Source organism: Pituophis catenifer, unplaced genomic scaffold (assembly GCF_029215685.1).
Source record: "Pituophis catenifer annectens isolate HBS135680 unplaced genomic scaffold, rPitCat1.0.hap2 SCAF_3, whole genome shotgun sequence".
Taxonomy (NCBI): domain Eukaryota; kingdom Metazoa; phylum Chordata; class Lepidosauria; order Squamata; family Colubridae; genus Pituophis; species Pituophis catenifer.
In genome coordinates this window covers 156,719,167-156,741,840 of record NW_027256883.1, presented here as the reverse complement: position 1 = coordinate 156,741,840, position 22,674 = coordinate 156,719,167, and the positions used below count along the sequence as shown (strand labels likewise).

The window sequence follows — 22,674 nt, the reverse complement described above, 5'->3', positions numbered from 1 at the left end:
CTATGTGACCCTTTAAAGTCTTTTGATTTGGCGTGTGAATTCTTTGATTTGTGTGTGTGATTGTTTTATGGTGTTTAAATCCTGTTTTTGTTTGTGATTAGGTTCTTCCGTCCTAGATCTGGCAAATAAGTAATTGTTTTATAGTCCACTCTCTGTTTTTCCTAGCCCTTTATAGTTGTTCGTTCCCTATAATTATTCAGTTTGCTATTTCTGTGTTGTAGTGAATTTCTCTTTTTTTTTTCTCATGTGTTTAAATTACTTTGGCTTGATTTCTTTTCCTTTTTGGGTGTTTGTTTTTCTTTCCTGTGTCCCACATCTGTTTGGATGTTGCAGGCCCCTGTAATTTTTCTTCCTTTGTTGTGGAAAATAAGGTGGCTTCAGCTTCTTAATGGCCCATTGGTAAAGGTGGGGGCTGAAACTCTGCGTGAGTTTCTGCTTATTTTCTTTAGGGGAATTTCCCTGCTCTTTTAATATTGAGTTTCTCATATCTTCCAACAATTCACCGCTGCTGTTCTCTCTGTGTTCGTTTTGAAGAAAAGGTTGAATATGGTGAGGTAATTCTCCCTGAGGCTTCCCCTCTTATCTAGTTGCCATTGCAAAAACACTCCTCTGCATGGAAGTTGGAAGTTGCGCCTAGCTTTTCTTTCGTAAGCCCTTTGGAGGCTGAAACTTGCCTTTTCGCACATTCCAGCTCCTCTGACTCCAGAGGAAGCAGCGCCTGCGCCTTCGGAACCGTTGTGATATCCTTTTTCTCCTTTGCCAACGCTTCATCGGGACCGTAAAGAGTCCACAACGAGCATCGCTCCTCGTAGCTTTCTCTCTTTGGAAAAAGCCATTTTGTCAACCGGACGGGCAGCCCTTCCTCCCGAGCCTGCGTCACCCCCTTTACTCTGCGATGGATCTTTCGCGGGTTTGGCACCTGGTTGCCGTGTTTTGCTTGACCTACATGCTGATCAAAATCATCCAGTTGCATCGCCGAAGACAGGCGCTGCTGAAAGCTTTGAACTGTTTTGCCGGGCCTCCTCCCCATTGGCTTTATGGTCATGTACTTGAGGTAAGGGAGGATGGAAGGCTGGGAAGGTTTGTTCCCTTTTGTGTGTGTGTCTGTGTGTGTGTGTGTGTGTGTGTGTGTGTGTGTTTGAGTGAGAGAGAGAGAGAGAAAGACAGAGAGAGAGAAATGAAAATTTGTAGTACTTCTATCTTATGCCCCATTACAGGTGGGTCCTCAACTTACAACAATTTACTTACTGACCGTTGAAAGTTGCAACAGCCCTGAAAAAATTGATTTATGACTGTTTTTCCCACTTTGTTGCAGTATCCCCATGGTCATGTAATCAAAATTCAGACTCTTGGCAACTGACTCATATTTATGAGGATTGCAGGGTCCTGGGATCATGTGATCACCTTTTGCGACCTTCTTATAAGCAAAGTCAATGGGGAAGCCAGATTCACTTAGGATTGGCATTGGCATCCTTCAGTCTCAAGAGACTATGGTATCGTGCTCTGGAAAGAGGTCCTAAAACAGCATCTAGTGTGACTAAAAAGGCCAATTCGAGAGTGGCAATCCCTTCCACACTGAGGGCAGATACATTCTGTCCTTGCCCAGCCCTCAGATTTCGCTGGTTTCGGGACTGCCTCTTTGCCTCAGCCTGCCAAACAAGTGTCTCTTCGAATTGGAGAAGGCCATGCTGTGTCTTTAGCCTCCAAGCTGAAGATCGGAGATCAAGGTTTCCCAGTTGTTTATGTCCATTCCCAGGGCCGTTAGGTCCCTCTTGCAGGTATTCTTATATCGCAGCTGTGGTCTCCCTCTGAGGCACTTTCCCTGCATTAATTCTCCATACAAGAGATCTTTTGGAACCCAACCATCAGCCATTTTCACGACATGCCCAAGTCAGTGTAGATGTCGCTTGTTCAATAGTGTATACTTGCTAGAAATTCCAGCACGTTCCAAGACTGTTGTTAAGATTCACTTAACAACTGTGTTATTAGCTTAACAACTGCAGTGATTCACTTAACTGTGGCAAGAAAGCTTGTAAAACGGGACAAATTCAGTTAACAAATGTTTCACTTAGCAACAGAAATGTTGGACTCAATTATGGTCATAAGTCAAGGCTTACCTGCATAAGCAGGAGCATGTCAGAGTTTCTTGACCAATTCCAGTGGAGACCCAGGGATGTTTTAGGGGCTGAAGTTTAGATATTATAAATCTGATATTGTTCATCTTGTCTAACAAGAACATGATTTATTAAACTTCTGTGCTGTTTCTTCCTAGTGTCACTGAGGACATGTGTTTTATAGTACTTAAATTAATGAGAAAGGCAATTGGAAAAGTAAGGATGGTTATTGCTTAGAGCTAACACAAAAGTTGGATAAAGGTTGTGCAAAGGTAAAACTCTCAAGGCCTACAATTAACCCACAGCCATGGACCCGAACAGGTCATGGAAGGCAGTGCCCAACTGTCAGATAGGGAAGGAAGCATTCCCACAGCACTCTTGATGGGCCAGTTGAAGGTGAGCAGTTCCTGAGCAGGCATCCCCAGCTTTGTCTCCATGATGCCTGTAGATTGTCCCTGTAGGAAAATATATTAGGGAGTAGAAGGAAAACCCTACCTGCAAATCAGGACAACAAAAGACATCTACAGGCAGCCTCTGTAGGGAGTTAGTGGGAGATGGAGGTTATATCTTGAGGTCATGTCCTTAAAAACAATTGGTAAGTCATCTTCCGGGAAGGTAGGACTTGAATCCTTTCTCATTATCTATGGCCACATAGATATATGGCCATATTAAGAATTCTAGAGAGGGAGGTGTAGTAAACAGGAAGTGCACTATATTGTTAATGTTGTTGTTTTCCGTCTTGTTTATCCACAACCGATTTAATATAATTTATGGTTCATGTTCCTTGTGCAGTTGCACAATATGCAGCCAAGATTTGCATGGCTATATTGCCCTGTTGACAGAACTTTAATGTTATATGCAAGTTAGAAGTTCATCGTACAAATCAGTTTTGAATCATAATACTCCCTGAATGACATTGTGTCAGTTAACAGCTACCTACCGGTAACATCTTTCCTGCACTTACTTTGCAATCAGGAAATGGAGAAAATTGAGTGGTCACTAAGAGTTGATACCAGCTTCATGGCGTATAATCAATCAAAACCTTAAATTATAATTCATAAGAGAAATATTCATCCAGTGCACAAAGCCAAAATGAAACAAACCTCATTATGCCAAATGTGCCAACTTTGGCATAATCAGAGAAGCAAGAACAGCAACACAGATTTCACTAGGATTTCTTAATGAGGTAAATATGGAATCTTGGAAAATGTAATTAAAATTCCTCAGCCTCATATATAGGGAGTTCATTAAGGCAGAGTCTCTTTGAATAAACTTAGAAGACTTCTGCCATATTTCTGTAGTCTTAGGCTAAAGACATGTTTATAGTTGTTTATGTCTGGCCTCATTTCTTTTCCAGCCTCCCTACAACTATCCATAGAAAGTAAGTACCACAGCCCAATTTTCCCATCACAGGATGGGAATACTGCTCCTAGTATTCTGAACACTTAAGTTTTCAAATAAAAAATTAAAAAGGATTGCCTATAATCCCTTGTATTTCATTTGTGACCAGCAAAACCTGAACTGCAGGAACGAGAAATTGCTATCACTATATCTGTAATCTGAAACTTTCTTCATATTTTGATCAGGAGCAAAAAGTTGAGTACCTCCTCTCTGGCTGCATTCACACATTGCTCTGAACCTTAACATTATTTACTTTGGTTTTGGGCTAATCTGATTTGCAGATCCAGTTTGCATATTTGTTCCACCAATTGCACAGAGCTCCAGATATTTTCAGAATGCAGCAAGATTTTTCAGTTTTGTCAGTTTTGTTTCAGATCCTGTATTATGCTGCATTGACATTTAGTAAGTTCCCTGTTTCCCTCAAAGTAAGTCATTCCTGATAATAAGCCCATGGCAATAAGGCTTATTTCAGCACATGGCAATAAGGCTTATTTCAGGGTTCAAAAAAATATAATAGGGTCTTATTTTTGGGGAAACATGGTAATATCTGACATTCTTAGCCAAAAAGTGGCCTACAACAGCAGAAACTAAGTTTCCAAGATGCAAGAGACCCTAAAAGGCTCAGTTGAGGTCCATCTTTTCCAGAAGTTGCAACTGAATTCTAATGCTTAATGTGATAGAAAGATAAATTATGTAACACAGAATACAATAATAACTGTATTTTGTTCATTTCATTAATGAAATTAAATGTAAATAATATTTTGTTTTATTTGGCTTCAGACACTTTTTGTCTTGGCTCCATCTGCTTTTAGGGGAGGGGCTTCAGATGTGCTACTTAAAGTCTAAGGGAAGCCTTTAGCCTGAAAAAATAAATTTAAAACACCAAATAGCTCATTAAAATATTTTACCAAATATGACCTTTTCTTGTTTTCTTCTTTATCTTGCACCAATGCAGTTTTCATCTATTTCTGCAGTTTACAGAAATACAGAGAAATGGAGTTGTCTGTATCCATTTGCCTTTCCTCTGTGGTTTGGCAGGTTCATTGCATTTTTGAATATCACTCATCCTGATTATGCAAAACCAATACTTGCTCGAACGGGTAAGACACACAACAGTCGTAATTCATTAGTTGTTGTAATTAATACTTCATTGCACATGTACATTAACTGGTCAGTAACAAAGAAAGTATATTCCAAAACAAATTTATGACTCCAAGGTTCCCCAACCACTGTTAATTATGGTACAAATTGCATACACAGATGACATCTCCAATTATCCAGCCGTAAGAAAAAGAAAAACCACAAATATGGTTTTTCTGTAGTTTTTCCACAGAAGATTTCAATAAATATCTACTTAAAAAAACATATTCTCTAAGTTGACAAATTGTTTTACATACATACCAATGGCCTGGCTAATATAGAAGTAGTAACTGGCAAAGGGATATTAGAGCTGAGGTGGCGCAGTGGTTAGAGTGCAGTACTGCAGGCTACTTACTTCAGCTGACTGCTAGCTGCAGTTCAAATCTCACCAGTTCAAGGTTGACTCAGCCTTCCATCCTTCCGAGGTGGGTAAAATGAGGACCCAGATTGTTGGGGGCAATATGCTGACTCTGTAAACCGGTTAGAGACAGCTGTAAAAGCACTATGAAGCGGTATAAATCTAAGTGCTATTGCTATTGCTATTAAATGGGATACAAGAAAAGAAGGATAGATTGCAGGCTGGCCTTCCTTTCTTTCAGGCTACTGAGTAAGCAAAGAAGTCAAAGTAAAGACAATTCCTCCAACCTGTATGTTTTCTTGGATGAAAAGACTGAACAGAAATGTACCAGTAGAAGTAACTGACAGTGGCGAGTGAGGTCCTTTCTTATTTTATTTGCTGGATTACTATGTGCTACAGCAGGTTATGAGACAGAAATGTAAAATGGTAGTGATCTATATAATTCCATCTCAGTGACCAGATGTTCTGACGGTCTGCTAATTTTCACAGCATGCTGTTGTTTTTGGTGGCTGTTACAGTGGACTTGGACCTGGCACTTGGTCTATCTTCACATTGCCAGATTTTTCCTATAGCTGGCATGAATGTAACAGAAGAACATTTGAAGGAAGACTGAGTGTGCCTAGCTGTTTCTGAAAAAATGTTCTGGGTGACCGTAACTTATACCTTGAACAACACTTGCTTGGACTATTGTAACATATTCTGTACAGGATGGTTTTTGGAGTTACATTGCAAGTTGCATCTGGTACAAAATGGTCAAGGCTATTGATAGGCCACTCTGAATCTGGATAAATTGTAATGTTTATGCATTCTAATAGGCTTCTGGCATTTGAAATGCTGGTTATCATGTATAAAATCCACTAAAGCATAGCAAAGCATAAATCATAGCATAGCAATATTAGGCACTGCTGTCCCAAGACTGTATCTATGTGCCAGGTCCAAGGGCTTGTTGGGAGTTTCCACTATAGGGATGGGATGGGATGGGATGGGATGGGATGGGATGGGATGGGATGGGATGGGATGGGATGGGATGGGATGGGATGGGATGGGATGGGATGGGATGGGATGGGATAGGATAGGATAGGATAGGATATTTGGCCAAATGTGATTAGACACAAAAGGAATTTGTTTCTAGTGCAGAAGCTCTCAGTGTCCATATAGAGCAACAAAATAATAATCATAATAATAATACCAATAAGGGGTAATAGAAAAGATGAGTGATAATAATAATACTACAGCAATACAACATGGGTGAATTTATTTATTTATGCAACTTGGGCATCCTCCTGGATTCACGGCTGTCTTTAGAAGAGCACTTGACGGCCGTGACTGGGAGGATTTTTCATCAGGTTCGCCTGATTCGCCAGTTGCGTCCCTTTCTGGATCGGGACTCATTACTCACGGTCACTCATGCCCTTGTCACCTCCCGCCTGGACTATTGTAACGCTCTCTACATGGGGATCCCCTTGAGGAGCACCCAGAGGCTCCAACTGGCGCAGAGTGCGGCCGCGCGGGTGGTAATGGGAGCGACATGGAGTTCCCATGTAACACCCCTCCTGCGCGAGCTGCACTGGCTTCCGGTGGTCTTCCAGGTGCGCTTCAAGGTTTTGGTTACCACCTTTAAAGTGCTCCATGGCTTAGGACCTGGGTACTTGTGGGACCGCCTACTACCACCAATAGCCTCCCACTGGCCGGTACGCTCCCATAGAGAGGGGCTCCTCCGGGTGCCGTTGGCCAAACAATGTCGACTGGCGGCCCCCAGGGGGAGAGCCTTCTCTGTGGGGGCACCTACTATCTGGAACAAGCTCCCCCCAGAGATATGGAGGATCCCGGATCTGCGCACCTTCCGCCGCGCTTTAAAGACCTTATTATTTCACCAGGCGGGCCTGGCCTAATTTTCTCCCTCTTTTATAAAAGATTTTTAATTTTTAAATATTTTTTAGTATTTTATACATTCAGTTTTAAAATTGGTTTTAAATAGTTTGGGGTTTTAATTTGTCCGGGCCAAAATTATTTAATTTGATTTTAATTCTATTTTTAAATTTTGTATGTATGTGTTTTATTGTTTGGCTGTGCACCACCCTGAGTCCTTCGGGAGTAGGGCGGTATAGAAATCAAATCAAATCAAATAAATAAATAAATACAGCAATACAACATGGGTGAATATACTTAGACCGACTCAATAATTCCTCTTTAAAACTGTATCAAGAGCTCTTGGGGCAGTCTGAGCTTCCTAAGTTGATACAGGAAGAACATTCTTCGTTGTGCCTTTTTGATGATGGTTCTAACGTTAGGTGTCCATTTCAAATCCTAGAAAATTATAAAACCCCAAAACTTGAAGGATTCTACTGCTGATACTGTGCTGTGGAATATAGTAAAAGGCTACTTAGTAATATGGGAATATCTGTTCCTGTTGTCTGTGTAATTTAAGTAATAATTTCCCAAAGTTTTATCAGCCACCTGGAATGTATAGCGTATTTATAAAAAGTAGGGAAAATAATTTATGTGGCAGAAAACCAAGGAGTCCAAGGTTTTCTCAAGTAGAGGGGTAGTTTGTACAATAGTTGTTTCAGTTGTTTTTTACATCACAATAGAACATAAGCATTATTTGATACTGTCTAGAAAGGGACGGAGTATATTTTGAGAAAATTATTTTAATCTGAGGAACACCCTGAAAATTATTGGGGGAAGAAGGGGAGTCATTTTGTTATGTGTTAGCATTAAAAATGCAAAGTAAGGATATCTCTATATTATGCCCATATTTTAATGTATAATATTCTTTATGAGTTCTTTATCCATAAATAAAACCACTAATTATCTAGTTATTATTTCTTTAGGTTAGCAGATATTTTTCTCAGAAATTTATGTATTTTTCTCTAATCGCAGCCTGGTGTAATTAATTAATCTATAGAATCTTACTTCTTTTTTCTCTTCTTTTAGAACCAAAAGATAATTTTGGTTATCGGCACATGGTCCCATGGATTGGTATGTATATTCCAGTTCTCCATGGTGAAGAACAATTGATCAGTTAGCACAGATAAAATTGTTTATAATTTTATTCTAAAGACTCCCCCTTAGGAGCTCTACATTGTCTAATTTTTGTCATAGCTATTTCATAACTAAAGAAAGGCAATCTTTACCTTTATTTTGTTTGCTTATTTTAATTTCTGCTTGCTTCCACTTCTCTGGAAATGTGTATTGATTGTATATAATAAACAGACAAAATATGTTATGATAGAGAACTGAGTCTATATGCTATTTAATATAATGATTTCTGAAAAATATACATGAAATATATTAAGTATTCTCGAGTAATAAAATTCCAAATCGGTTGTATAAGTATTTATTTCAGTATTACTATTGTATTATTGTCTTATCGCTTCCAGTATCCCCATGATTTACAAAGGAGTTGAATAGGGTCAAGAGATATTTAGAGCAGGGGTCTCCAAACTTGGCAACTTTAAGACTTGTGGACTTCAACTCCTAGAATTCCTCAGCCAGCTTTACTTTGCTGGCTGAGGAATTCTAGGAGTTGAAGTCCACAAGTCTTAAAGTTGCCAAGTTTGGAGACCCCTGCTCTAGAGAGTTATTGGAAGTAGAGGCGTAAGTAAGTAAGTAAATAAATAAATAAATTACATTAGAAATTGAGATTCTCATAGAAGCCTTGACTTTAGCAAGACTTTCATTTGTGAGTAAAAAAAAAATCCCTCTGGGTTGGTAGGTTTTTTTCAATTGACTTTTATGGGGAATTTATTGACTTGCAGTGCCATCTAAAGAAAGTCAAAAATCAGGTTGTTGGACGGAGAGAATTGCATATATATTCAGAAAGGGCAATGTTTGTACTGCAACACTCCAGTCTGCCCATTGTGCCAGTTCAGACACATACATCCTTGCAGGTGCCACAAATAGGCCTTTAGATTTATTTATCCTGCTAACTTTTGCATAATTCATTCATCTACTGACTACTGAAATCCTGGAATTAAAATTGATAAAAGTACTGTTTTCTTTGAGAAAGCATAAAAAGCATCCATGTAGATGTTGAAGGAGGAGAAATCTTCAGAAGTCAGTGTCTTGCCAACACTGCTGTGCCACCCCTTGGCATCTGGTCCCAGAGTTAGGAGTCTCCTAGCATAAAGAGAGATTGATCATGGGAGGAACATCCAATGGTTTGGTTCTTAATCCCTGTCTTACCTGCCTACTCTCCTTCTTACTAATCAGTATATTTAATGCTTACCAATGGGCCTCCATGAAGCTGATCATAGTGGTTTTAAGTACTGTTCCAAAGGTGCTTTTTCCAAAGGGCAGAAGAAGCTGAAACTGAAGAAGCTTCTTGGATGAGAAGTGAAATGTTTTCCAAGAAAAAAGCCAAGAAACTCCACTTGCCTTTTGGAAACAGCACCTTTGGGACAACAATGACCTGGATGATTGAGAATCTCAATTGACATTTTAAGTAGTGGTTTTTGCCAAAGAATTTTTTCCCAAAAGAACTTTGCCTTTCATGATCCTCAGTCTCTCTTGATGAATCAGTCTGCAAAGACAACATGGAGGAAAGATACATCAACACGGCTGTGTGGATGAGCCATTTGGGCACAATTCTGCATTTCAAGTTTTAATTATTATGCTGTACAATATTTCTGATGCAATGCAATGAAAGTAGACAAGCATGTATAGTGATCATAGTATGTATACATTAGGAGACAAATAGGCCATCTAGTCCAACTCTCTGCTTATTGTTGGAATCCATTAAACCACACCTGACAAATATCTGGGCCGTTGCGCCCACGTGACACCCCTCCTGCGCGAGCTGCACTGGCTCCCAGTGGTCTTCCGGGTGCGATTCAAGATGCTGGTCACCACCTTTAAAGCGCTCCATGGCATAGGACCCGGGTACCTTCGAGACCGACTTCTGCCACCAATAGCCTCCCACCGGCCAGTTCGCTCCGACAGAGAGGGCCTCCTCAGGGTGCCATCGGCCAAATTATGTCGGCTGGCGACACCCAGGGGGAGGGCCTTCTCTGTGGGTGCCCCAGCCCTGTGGAATGAACTGCCCCCTGAAATACGTAAGATCTCCGACCTCCGGGTATTTCATTGCGCACTAAAGACCCTGTTGTTCCGCCAGGCTGGGCTATCAACATAACAATTTTAAATTGGGTTTTAAATTTCTGGGGTTTTAAAATTTAGCCGAATTTATTTAATAATTTTAAACTATTTTAACTGATGTTGTTTTGTGTTTTTAATAGGCTGTACACCACCCTGAGTCCTTCGGGAGAAGGGCGGTATAGAAATAAAATATTATTATTATTATTATTATTATTATTATTATTATTATTATTATTATTATTATTATTATTATTATTATTATTATCTATCCAACATATGTTTGAAAATGCCCCATGAAGAAACAGGCAAAGGAGAAAACATTTCTAAGGCAAAAAATAAATCTGAAGAAAATGCTTATCAAGAATGCTCAGGTTAACCAATCAGCTACAAATAAAGTAGAAACGTAAACATGAGTCACAGAAAGGGACACAATAAGAAGTTTTGATACTCACATTACATAATGTATCTTGGTTTATGGCAGTGGTGAAATCCAAATTTTTTACTGGTTCTGTGGGTGTGGGTTGGTGGGTGTGGTGTGGTGTGGCTTGGTGGCGTGGCTTGGTGGGCATGGCAGGGGAAGGATACTGCAAAATCCCCAGTCCCACCCCACTCCAGGGGAAGGATATTGCAAAAATCTCCATTCCCACCCGACTCTGGGGCCAGCCACTCTGAACTACTCAAAATTTCTGCTACCGGTTCTCCAGAATCTGTCAGAACCTGCTGGATTTCACCCCTGGTTTATGATTATGGTAAATGTTCTTACTATAGACTCAGTTGCAATGAACTTTGAAATCTCTGTTTTCTTTTATTTCTTTATATGTACATCAGGTGCATAAAGCACTACTTACCTGGTTCAGAAGTAATGAAATAGTTATGAAAACTTTTATGGAAATGAAGTTTCATTGCTGCTGTAAACTATAGGAGATTACCTAAATGTAACAAGATTTTGTATAGCACTGTTTATTTTTTATTAGATTTTTTTCATCTTGCCTTTATTATAAGTAACGCAAGGTGCCGAACCTATATAATACTCCTTCCTTCTCCTGTGTTCTTATTTGATTGGAAGTGTCTGTTTCCTTTAGGGAAAGGTTTATTGGTCCTGCATGGACCCAAATGGGTACAACATCGAAAATTGCTAACTCCAGGTTTCCACTTTAGTGTATTAAAGCCATATGTGCCCCTGATTGCAGACTCTACAAAAGTGATGTTGGTAAGTGTTAATAATTGATTTATTAAAAGTTTTTCTGTGAATGATTTATTGCAGCTGAAATGGTGTGTGCATATGTATGTGTGTTTGGCTGCAGAATTCTGTGGGTTGAAGTCTCCCACCTTAAAGTTGCCAAGGGTGAGAAACATTGCATTAGAGAATCAGAAATGAAAAGTAATGAATGTCTCAGAAAAATAATTACTTGAGAAAATTGAGATGTCATTCTCCTATACCAGTTACGACTAACCTTTTTGTCCTTGTGTGCGCACGCGCACAACAGCTACGCACGTGTGCCCACACCCATAATACAGTGCGTGAACGATACCCCCCTGCGTATGCCACCCCCCCCCACGCAAGCTCCCCCACCCCCTGTGCATGCATGCGTGACACCCCTCTTGCAGTCCTCCCTGAAGCCTCCTGGGACCAAAAATGGGAGCGGGGGGCACGCTTCCCCCCGTGTCCCCCCCCCCGGCATGCCTATGCTGTTACAGGTGTTATGTCGGCCTTGTATGCAGCTTTATTCCTCTCTAGCATTTATCTCTATTGTTCAGTGATGCATTTCCTGCCTCTCTAGGATTTACCTCTATCTGCTCCTGTGAGGCACTTCCTGTTCCTATTGGATGTATATACAGCTTAGCTGGGGGGCTCACGTGCCTATGCCTATGCCTATGCCTGCCACCTGTGGCACCCATGCCATAGGTTTGCCATCACAGTTCTATACATTAGAGTAAAATGATTTATAGAATATACTATACAATAATTTAGCTTTGCTTGTTTTAAGGCAAGGGTGTCGAACTCGATCAGTCACGTGACATTATGTGACGTATTGTGATTTTTTTGCCTTTGCAGAGGCAGGGTGGGCATGGCCTGTGCGTGATGCATTTGGCCCATGGTCCGCCAGTTTGACACCCCTGTTTTAAGGGGTCCAACATAACATAACAGAAATATTTCTTTTTCCTTCTGTTGATTTAGGATAAATGGGAACAACTGATCATGCAGGAGAAATCAGTGGAACTCTTTGAACATGTGAGCTTGATGACACTTGATAGCATCATGAAATGTGCCTTTGGTTATAACAGCAACTGTCAAACGTACAAGTTGGTATTGCTTTTCTTTTAACTTTGGTAAAAATCTCCTTTCTTGGTTTAGTAACATATTCAGTAATGACTTAATGGGATCCAAGTGATCCTGTTATAAAACATAGCATCCTTATATTGTGTAACTACTTACCCTCCCACATATACAGAATCACAACTTACACATTTCATGACTGTCCTCTTTATTTACTATGCATCACTTGCTCTTTTGGAGTCAAATAAAAACTGCAGTTAAGTCCCCCAAAAGAACCAATTTTTGCCTCATTGTTTGTATACATTATACATCATTTCAATGCAATGAGTAATCAAGGTTTAGAAAGTTAGTATAGTGATTAAGGCATTAGGCTTCAAACCAGGAGACTGAGTTCTAGTCTAGTGCCTTCAGCACAAATTCAGTTTGGATGACCTTGTGCCACATATTCCCTCTTAACCCTAGGAAGTAGGCAATGGTAAACCATCTCCAAAAAAAATATTTCCTAGAAAACTGCAGAGTCATGTCCAGGCAGTCGCCAGGAGTCCACACTGACTTAAAGGCACAATTTACACATAATCAAATGTTTTGCAACCAGGACTGATTCCCTATAATTTTTGGCTGATGAGGCTGAAATCGGGCAAAATAATAGTGTTATGCTAGTGGTCAGAGCTACTTTTCCAACACTTGTCTTTGGTGACAGAGAGGAGGGGGTGGGGGTATTTAAAAAAATTAGGATGAGGTGACCATAAGCACAGTAAGAAACTTAACAAACCTTGTTTCTTTTCTATTCCACCCCCATTTTCAGAAATCAGTGGAAAATTGAAACTGAGCCCTGAAAGCTCAGTGATTTTCTGTCAGATTTTGGCAATGGACTTCAAACCAGGAGTTGACATTTATTTGCAGCCTGTGGTGCAGAGTAAATCACCCCCTGATTTAGGTGGGCTGGACAGCAATAAAATGCCCAGGGAATTTATACTGTATTAGTTAATGAATAGTCAGAATTGCTTTTAAATAACATTCCTGAAGTATTAATAGATGGGCCTTGTGTTATCTATAATACACTACAGCATTATTACCAGTGGTGTCCTGCATCCCACTTGTATTGGCTCATGAGAACTAATTGTTAAATTTCTGGAATTTTGTGACGTGAGTGAGAGCAGAGCAGCAGACTGTTCAGTTGCTAGTGGCAAGATGGCAGCAACAGAGTTGGTTGTTAAATATTTACCACTGACTCTTGTCCAAGGGATGTGGTGGCTCAGTGGCTAAGATGCTGAGCTTGTCAATCAGAAAGGTCAGCAGTTGGGTGGTTCGAATCCCAAGCGCTGCCTAATGGAGTGAGCTCCCGTTACTTGTCCCAGCTTTTGCCAACCTAGCAGTTCGAAAGCTCGTAAAAAATGCAAGTAGAAAAATAGGGACCAACTTTGGTGGGAAGGTAACAGTGTTCTGTGCACCTTCGGCGTTTGGTCATGCTGGCCACAAGACCACAGAGACGTCTTCGGACAGCGCTGGCCCTTCGGCTTTGAAACAGAGATGAGCACCGCCCCCTAGAATCTGGAACAATTAGCACATACCTTTACCTTTACCTGTTGTCTAGAAAGCTAAATGAAAGCTTTAATAACATAAAATAAATGTAATGGTTTATGATGTAATTTTATGTAAAATCAGAATTAAGCTTCACTGAGTTGTTTCAATACATGCAGGCCTTGACTTACAACAGTTCATTTAGTGACCGTTTGAAGTTACAGCAGCATTGAAAAAAGTCACTGATGACCGTTTTTCACAATTACGACCATTTGCAGCTTCCCCACTGTCATGTGATCAAAATTCAGAATTTGGGAATTGACTCATATTTATGACGGTTGCAGTGTCCTGGGGTCATGGGATTACCTTTTGCGACTTTCTGACAAGCAAAGTCAATGGGGAAGCGTGATTCACAAAACAAACTTGTTATTGACTTAATACCTGCGGTGATTCACTTAACAACTGTGACAACGGGGCAAAATTCACTTAACAAATGTTTGGCTTAGCAACATAAATTTTAGGCTCCATTGTGGTTGTAAGCCAAGGACTACCCGTACTATTTTTTGAAGACTATAAAGTAGTGACAGTATTCATATTTAAAATCCTGAATTTATCCTTTGATTTTCCTGCTGTCCTTTAGGGAAAATTCTTACGTTCAAGCTGTCTTTGAGCTTTGCTTCTTGATATATGCCAGGATGCAATACATTGTAGGTTACAGTGATCTTCTATATTGGTTCAGTCCCCATGGATTTCGGTTTCGGAAAGCCTGCCAAGTTGCTCACCTTCATACAGGTATTTTTTTTTCCAATGCTTTGATTTTGGTTTTGGGTGTTCTGGACCCAAAGGAAGGTAAAAAAAAATATGAACAAAAACATAAGCAAATCTTAAACAACCGTTTAAGAAGAAATCATGCAGAGTAAGATTTTTATTCAATCCATCATTTTAAGTGCTTCTGTGTATTTTATATTTCATTAGTATGTTGTATTTCAGTCTGCATTTTATCAACTTTTGCAATGCACTCAAGGAAATCACTCAATTGGTATGCTATTGCAACAAGAAAAATAGCTAATTAAAAAGGTTAACATAATGTACAGTTTGGCATTTTCCTACAGTGTAAGGAATTACCATGAACAAGCTTAAACATTATATTAACATCAAATGTTTCCAATTCAGAGAAAATAATCAAGGAAAGAAAGGAATCTTTGAAGGTTGAGGAAGAACTTCAAAAGATCCAGGCGAAGAGGCACTTGGATTTTCTTGACATTCTTCTCTGTGCCAAAGTAAGTATAGCAATGAGGAAAACATTGGTCAGTTAATTATACTAGTTGTGACTATGATTTCTAAATGATTTTACTACCAGTAGACTTTATATAATCAAATAAGAACCTTGCAATTCCAATTCATGCTATGAAGTTTTGAAACTCTCAAAGATAACTGACATGGATATAGATATTTTCCTATTGTTCCGTATGCATATTATAACCAATTTTTTTAGCCCAATTTATATTCTTTCATTTGTTCTTCCATTTCAAATTTCAACAGAAGTTCATACATCTTAGCAATATATGCACCTCTTTTATGTATAATTCCATTTTAAACTTTGTTTTGCCTCTTATTTTTTAAAATCCAACGATTGCCTGCACTCTTTAATAGTAAAGAGAAAAAAAAATTCCCATAAAGGTGCAGTTTGTCAATTTTAATTCCAATGTATTCAAAAGCACTTTCACACAAAAACTATCCACTTTATTGTTTTGAAACTTTCTTATATCTGCGTAAGCTTTTTTATTTGAAATTTTTATTAGCTTATCAGAATATAAAATACAAAGAAAATGAAAATAATGGAAAACTAATGAATGAAAGAGGGAAAATAAAAAAATTGAGGGGTAAAGGGGAAAAAGAAAATAAAGTTGACTTCTGACTCTCTTTAGCACAGTAGAAGATGATCACACTACTGCCTCAACTTTTTACTTTTACACAATAATAAATACTACTAGCCTTTCTATAAAAACAAACCTATATAATCAGAAAAAAACAAAATCAAAGTTTCATTTTTCCCCATCAGGAGCACAAAATCCAGAAGCGATTTCCAAATGGAAACAAAATTAGATATGTTTTTTTTTTTTTGAGTGAAACAATCAATTTAACCACCTCTACTTTTTTTCCTTCTTTGCTGTAGGAAATTATATATATTTCTGTTTGTACATATTACTCTTTATAAAGTATCATTTCATTTATATTTTAGAACATAATTGATTTATAATATGAACAGTTTTCCATAGGTAATTTTCAAATATGTCTCTAAAAATGTGCTTCACTTTAGCTATCTTCTTAGCTCCCTCCAGTGAGTCAAACAATTTTTTCCCCTGGCTAATCAGAAGTCATAAAAAGCAGGGAATTTCAGCCACCCACAGCAAAGCATTCCTGCAGTCTACTCATGAGAAACAGCTGCCTGAAGTGCAAGTGGGTTATCTCATGTTCTCTCCTTTATCTGGAAAGACAGCACTGGTTTGAATTTGCCATGTGGCCACTAATCTTTACCACAATGCCATGCCTGTTTCATCAGGAACATCAAGTCTGCCATAGATCTTTTACTGGAAGACTGGATCACAAAATACTCTTAAGGCAAAAATGAAACAAAATATATTTATTACTTAGAGTCTTGTATGAACCTAGTGAAAAAATGAATTCTTCGATAAAGTCTTATCACTTATCAAGTTTCTCAATCTTTAGGATGAAAATGGCATTGGATTATCTGATGAAGAGGTACGTGCTGAAGTGGACACTTTCATGTTTGAAGGTCACGACACCACAGCTAGCGGGATCTCTTGGCTGCTGTATTGCCTTGCACAAAATCCTGAGCATCAGGAAAGATGTAGAGAGGAGATAAAATCCATTCTGGGAGATCGTGACACAATCGAGTGGTAAGTATTGTACTGGAGAGATTTCCTATAGGTATCATTATTCAGTGGGTAGGTGTGGGATATCAGTGAGTGATATTGTAAGTATTGGTGGTTATAGAGGTTAAAAGGGTGCCCACTGATTGCATTTTGTTAGGTTTTGGTTCTGCTGCTGTGATTGTGTTCTTATTACTGAGGGCATCAAATCTCAGCACTAGCATGACAACTACCAATACAGAGGATCCTTAAATAACTTTAAATAATTTATCTGATTAGTAATTAATCTATTGATGCACTTTGTTTCAATATATTCCAGGGATGATCTTAATAAGATGACTTACTGCACCTTATGCATTAAAGAGAGTCTCCGCCTTTATTCTCCGGTACCTGGAGTCTCCCGAGAATTAACCAAACCTGTTACATTTTTTGATGGGAAAACTCTACCTGAAGGTTCAAATCATTTTATTCTATTCTCATATCCATAGATCTTTTTTAGCTGCATCATTGCAACACATATCATCTTTATACAATTTGTCTCTAAACTACCTTGTTTCTAATTTGGTTGTTTATTATTTAGCTAGGAGTCTCTATTTCATTCTAGTTCACTCAGGCTAGTTTACTACAAAACTTAAAATGAATCAAAACAACATGTACACAGTTGAGCCTACCAGTCCCTTTCCCTCCACTGCCTAAAGGCCAGGGGTGAAATGCTCCTGGTTCGGACCAGATCAGGTGATCCGTTACCGATGGCGGCGGGTAGTTTGGAGAACCGGTTGCAAAAATCCCTGCTCCCCTGCCCATGCCCACTCAATCGCCCAGTCCCCATTTGCCTACTTGGCAGCTTGCTACTGCTTTTGGGCTCACTCGCTTTTCCTGCCTTGCTTCGGCTGCTGCAATCCATTGCATCCGCTAGCAACTCAATCTGTCTGCCTGCAATCAATGCAATCGGTGAGCAGCTCAATCTGCCTGCCTGCCTGCCTTATGCCTTCAATTTGGTAAGTAACTGGGAGCTTTAAAAAAAAATAGTTAATTGGGGTTTTTTAAGGAGTTTTTCTTTTTAGACATAGCTATTTAAAATTAAGGAAGTTTTAAATTTAGCTGCTTTTATCTAAAAATATAAATAAAATAAAATAATAAAATAAAATATTTGTGCAGCTTTCTGAGATTTGGTGTGTATCTGTAGTGTTTCACTCTAACTACACAAACACACAAAATCTCACAAAGCTGTGTGTGGGAAAAGTGTGAAAGGTGGTTTTTGAGCTTTTTGTGGCTGTGTGAGGTTCCTGCTTGTTGCAGGAGCCATTTTGGGTGAAGTGCAGCTGCTTTTACATTGTGTGTGAGTCAGTTGTGTTGTGTTGTGTTGTGTGTGTGTAAAGTGTGAAAGTTGTTTTTTGGTACCTCTTATTGTTTGGTGTACTTTGTTTATTATTTTTATTATTTATTATTATTGGCCACGCCTACCAGGTCACCTGACTACCAAGCCACGCCCATCAATTAAACCACGCCCACAGAACCGGTAGAGAAAATTTTTAGATTTCAGCCCTGCTAAAGGCCCAATAATGTATCTAGCAAGGGGGGGGGGAATTGGGTAGACTTTAGGACAGATTGAAGTATCTTTATCTGCTAGGAACTGAATTTGAAATAATAGTCCCAGAAGACCTGGCAGAAAATTCATGTTAGTTTTGTTGAGAAGCCTTACTAGAAAGACATTATAGGCACTGAAAGCTACTGAGATATCCAAGTCAATTAACAGAAATTCTGCCTGTCCTTCTAGGCTATCCAAATGGGATTACATAGTATAAATGCTGATATACTATGATTACACTATCTGGAACTACTGCTTTGGTTCAGAAATGTCAAGAAATGTCAAGTTCCTACTATTTGTGTACTGTATTACAGTCATAGGCACAGTCTCAATTTCCATCACTGAATGGATACAAAACTTCCAGCACAGAGTTCATCAGAGCTTTTATTGCCATCTCATTGCATGCAATCCAACATGACTCCTTTTCTCCTATTGATTGTTTCACAGGCACCTGGGTTGTGATAAGCATTCATCTTATGCACAAGAACCCCAGTATATGGCATAATCCGGAGGTACAGTATTTGGTGACATTGCAATTATTTTCTCCAAAAGAGAGCCACATCCTTTGGGTTGACTAGAACAAAGTAGAGAGTTGTCACAGTTGTCACTTCTAAATGGCATTTAAGATTAATACAAATGTAATCTATAAAAATAATGCAAAAGTTTCATTTTGCAAAACATTTAGTATTAACACAGCAACTCAAAAAAAATTTTTTTCAGATTAGGGGCAATAGTAGATTTCATGTTAGGGTCCCAGTTTCAGTCTGTAGCATTTTCAGATACAGACTGGAAAAATCTCCTGCTTGAAAACCGAAAGAATAATTGTACAGGAGATGGCACTGAACAAGTTGGACTGCTGGTTTGGCTCAGTTCAAGACAGCTTTGTAATGTGTGAAGCTGAAGTGATCCTAATTTTCTCTTTTTATGGCACTTGATAGAAATGGATGTCCTCTAATAATTTGGTCAACTAAAATATTTCTTTCGTAACCACCTATTGAAACAACCCCTTTCTTGTTTTTAGGTGTTTGACCCACTGAGATTTTCTCCTGAGAACTTATCCAGCAGACATTCTCATGCTTTTATTCCATTCGCTGCTGGGCCAAGGTGAGTTTATTATTATATAGATATAAGCATATTAACTTGATCCAGAATGTCTCTATCCGTGTCTTGTCAAAACTGAGCTAAACACAATGAAGCCAACATTGTGATCCTTATGACCAGATTTCTTTGGTAGATGAACAAAATCAGCTAGTGCTGAGATGAGCATTCTTTCTTTAGAATTTTTGGTTCTAAAGACCTGCTTTTGATATTTATTACTAAAGCAGAAAAAGAAAAGTGGCTATAAAAAGAGCATATAAAGGTGGGTATATTTAGAGGACTTTCTAGATGGTAGCAGTAAGGATCTTCTTATTTTTAGAATTATTGTTTTCACTGCCTTTGCTGACAGAAGAAATGGTGGTAGAAAAAGTAATACAGGGTATTCCATTCTCCTTTTTATTATTGGCAGAATTTCTCAGAATATCAATCCAAAGGGTTTCTAGGTCTTTAAAAAATGGGAAAAGTAACCTATAATTTATTTATAGAAGACCACAGCATCTTCCCAGAAGTATCTTAGAATGTTGCTATCATGCCTAGTAGTATATTTCAAAGAACACTTTGGGCAAGATAAATTAACTATCAGAGAATTTTGGGAGTTGAGAGTCCTAGGACAATAGTAAAATACCAGTTTAGGGAAATGCCAGAAGGTGAGGAATTTGGGAATTAATTTCCAGATAGATGCGCCTTTGATAACAAGCTTTCTTGTCCTTTCAGAAACTGCATTGGACAACAGTTTGCCATGAATGAAATGAAAGTGGTTCTTGCTATGACTTTGCTTCGATTTGAATTGTCACTTGATTTGTCAAAGCCTCCGCCTGTTCCAGTGCCTCTGATTGTCTTGCGCTCTGACAACGGAATTCATCTTTGCTTGAAGAAACTGGGGTGAACCTATAATTAATAGAGGAAATAATTCATGTGGGGAGCAGGGAAGGACTTCTGTAGAATTTTCTCATCTAGCCAGGTGCCCTGTATATGTTTTGAGATTATAATTCCCAGAATACTTCTGTTGCTCTTCAAAAAATATTGAGATTTTAATCATGGTGGCTGAGAATTAAAATACTAATACCTCTGGGTCTGGGGACTGCTAATTTACTGAAAATGGGAAGTAGAATATAGAAATTATAGAATGATATTTGCAAGTAATTACCAGGAAGCATATTTTCTCCTGATGAAAGGTTGAATGGCCAAGATATCTGGTTTCATTTACTGTCAGTTCATTTTTAGATTAACTACAACACTAAAAACTTTCACCCAGTAATTAATCCACTGTGGTTTTTTTAATTAGTGTTTGCATGTAGTCATGAATTACAGTATGGGAAGAAAAAAGATCAACACTTGAATGGCCTTGTAACATCCAACTACAAGCATCATGTTATAGCAATAGCACTTAGACTTATATAGCGCTTCACAGTGTTTTACAGCCCTCTCTAAGTGGTTTTCAGTGTCAGCATATTGCCCCTACAATCTGGGTCCTCATTTTAATGACCTTGGAAGGATGGAAGGCTGAGTCAACCTTGAGCCTGAGATTCGAACTGCCAAATTGCAGGCAGCCAGCAGTCAGCAGAAGTAGCCTGCAGTACTGCATTGTAACCACTGCACCATCATGGCTCTTATAGTCTATAGCAGTGATGGCTAAGCTTTTCCAGTCTGAGTGCCCAAAGCACACACATGCGCCCAAACCCCCAAAATGCAAAGCGTGCACTGACCCCGCACATGCACCCCGACCCCTGCATGCATGTGCGCCCCCCCACATGCCCCCCTCGCACCGCGCATGTGTGGCAGAGACCCAAAAACCAGCTGGCTGGCGGGAGATGCACACACATGCGCAGCAGAACTGAGCTGGCGTGACGGCTCACGTGCCATCAAAGAGGGTGCTGTGTGCCACCTCTGGCACACATGCCATAGGTTCCCCATCACGGGTCTATAGCTATAGACTTTGACTGCTTTCAGCAGAGAAATTACTCTTTAATTTCTTTCTTCTCATGTGATAAGCAGCAGTGTATGACCTTTCTTTTTTTTTTTATTGCAAAAGTTTTACAATTACATTTTCACCCCTTTCCCCCCCCCTCAACCCACCCCAAACTTCCCAACCTCGCCCTCCCTAACCCTCCCTAACCCTCCCCTCCCCCCGGACTTCCACACAATATACTCAGGTCAAGAGAAAAACCCCCCTTTGTATAAAACTTGAACTCCTCCCTCCTCCTTATAATTTTTCATCTTCATTACATTAAAATATATCTATCTTAATATAACATTTTCAAATAAAAGCTATTTGATACTTCCTGGTATGATATTTGTTCTGAACATAATCTATCCACTTTTTCCATTCCCATTCATAAGTCTCTTGTGAACAATCTTTTAAATATGCTGAAATCTTCGCCATCTCTGCAAAACTGGCCATCTTCAAAGTCCATTCCTCGATAGTGGGCAAAGCTTCATTTTTCCAGTATTTACCTATCAATAATCTCGCTGCTGTTATCATGTACAGTATCAGCTTAGTTTCACCCAATGTAAAACCCTTAACTATACCCAATAAAAACAGTTGTGGAGAAAATTGAATTTTTTTCTTCAAAACATTCTGCATAACCCACCAAATTTTTATCCAAAAAGCCTTAACTTTCTTACAAGTCCACCAAACATGATAATATGTAGCATCTAAATAATCACATCTCCAACATTTTGGCTGAACATTAGGGTACATACACGACAATTTTTTAGGGTCTAAATGCCATCTATAACACATTTTATAGAAATTTTCCCTCAAATTCACTGTGTGAATTTAACGTTCTGAACCCAAATTTTTTCCCATGTTTCCAACATCACTGGTTCTTCAAAATTTTGTGCCCACTTAATCATACAATCTTTAACCAATTCAGTTTCTGAATCCCTTTCTAACAAAACATTGTAAAGCCTTTTAATATGCATTGGACCTTTCTCTTTTATATGTCTAACCAATTCTTCCTCATGCAACATAATACCAGTTTTTTGGTCCTCTTTCCATCTCAGTTGAAGTTGATTGTATTGTAACCAAGTTAAGTTAATCCCTTCGTCCCACAGTGTCTCTAATGTCTTCAACTGCGATCTGCCCGCATCTGTAAAAAAAACCTCTTTGTATAAACCCCCCCCCGAGTGACATTATATTTGTATTCCAAATAATATGACCAAGATCCAGCCATAGCGGTATT

At 39.0% G+C, this 22,674-nt stretch overlaps 1 protein-coding gene across 1 annotated transcript; it reads left to right on the top strand.

The window, feature by feature from the left end:
• The first annotated feature begins 895 nt into the window (after nucleotides 1–895).
• On the top strand, nucleotides 896–20,413 carry CYP4B1 (cytochrome P450 family 4 subfamily B member 1). The gene is given in 11 exon segments (XM_070939576.1): nucleotides 896–1,094; nucleotides 4,505–4,615; nucleotides 11,193–11,320; nucleotides 12,290–12,414; nucleotides 14,550–14,701; nucleotides 15,083–15,189; nucleotides 16,640–16,830; nucleotides 17,123–17,256; nucleotides 18,839–18,903; nucleotides 19,413–19,495; nucleotides 20,204–20,413. Coding segments are annotated over 11 exon segments (1,467 nt in total). The 3' UTR covers nucleotides 20,376–20,413.
• Nucleotides 20,414–22,674: the final 2,261 nt, after the last annotated feature.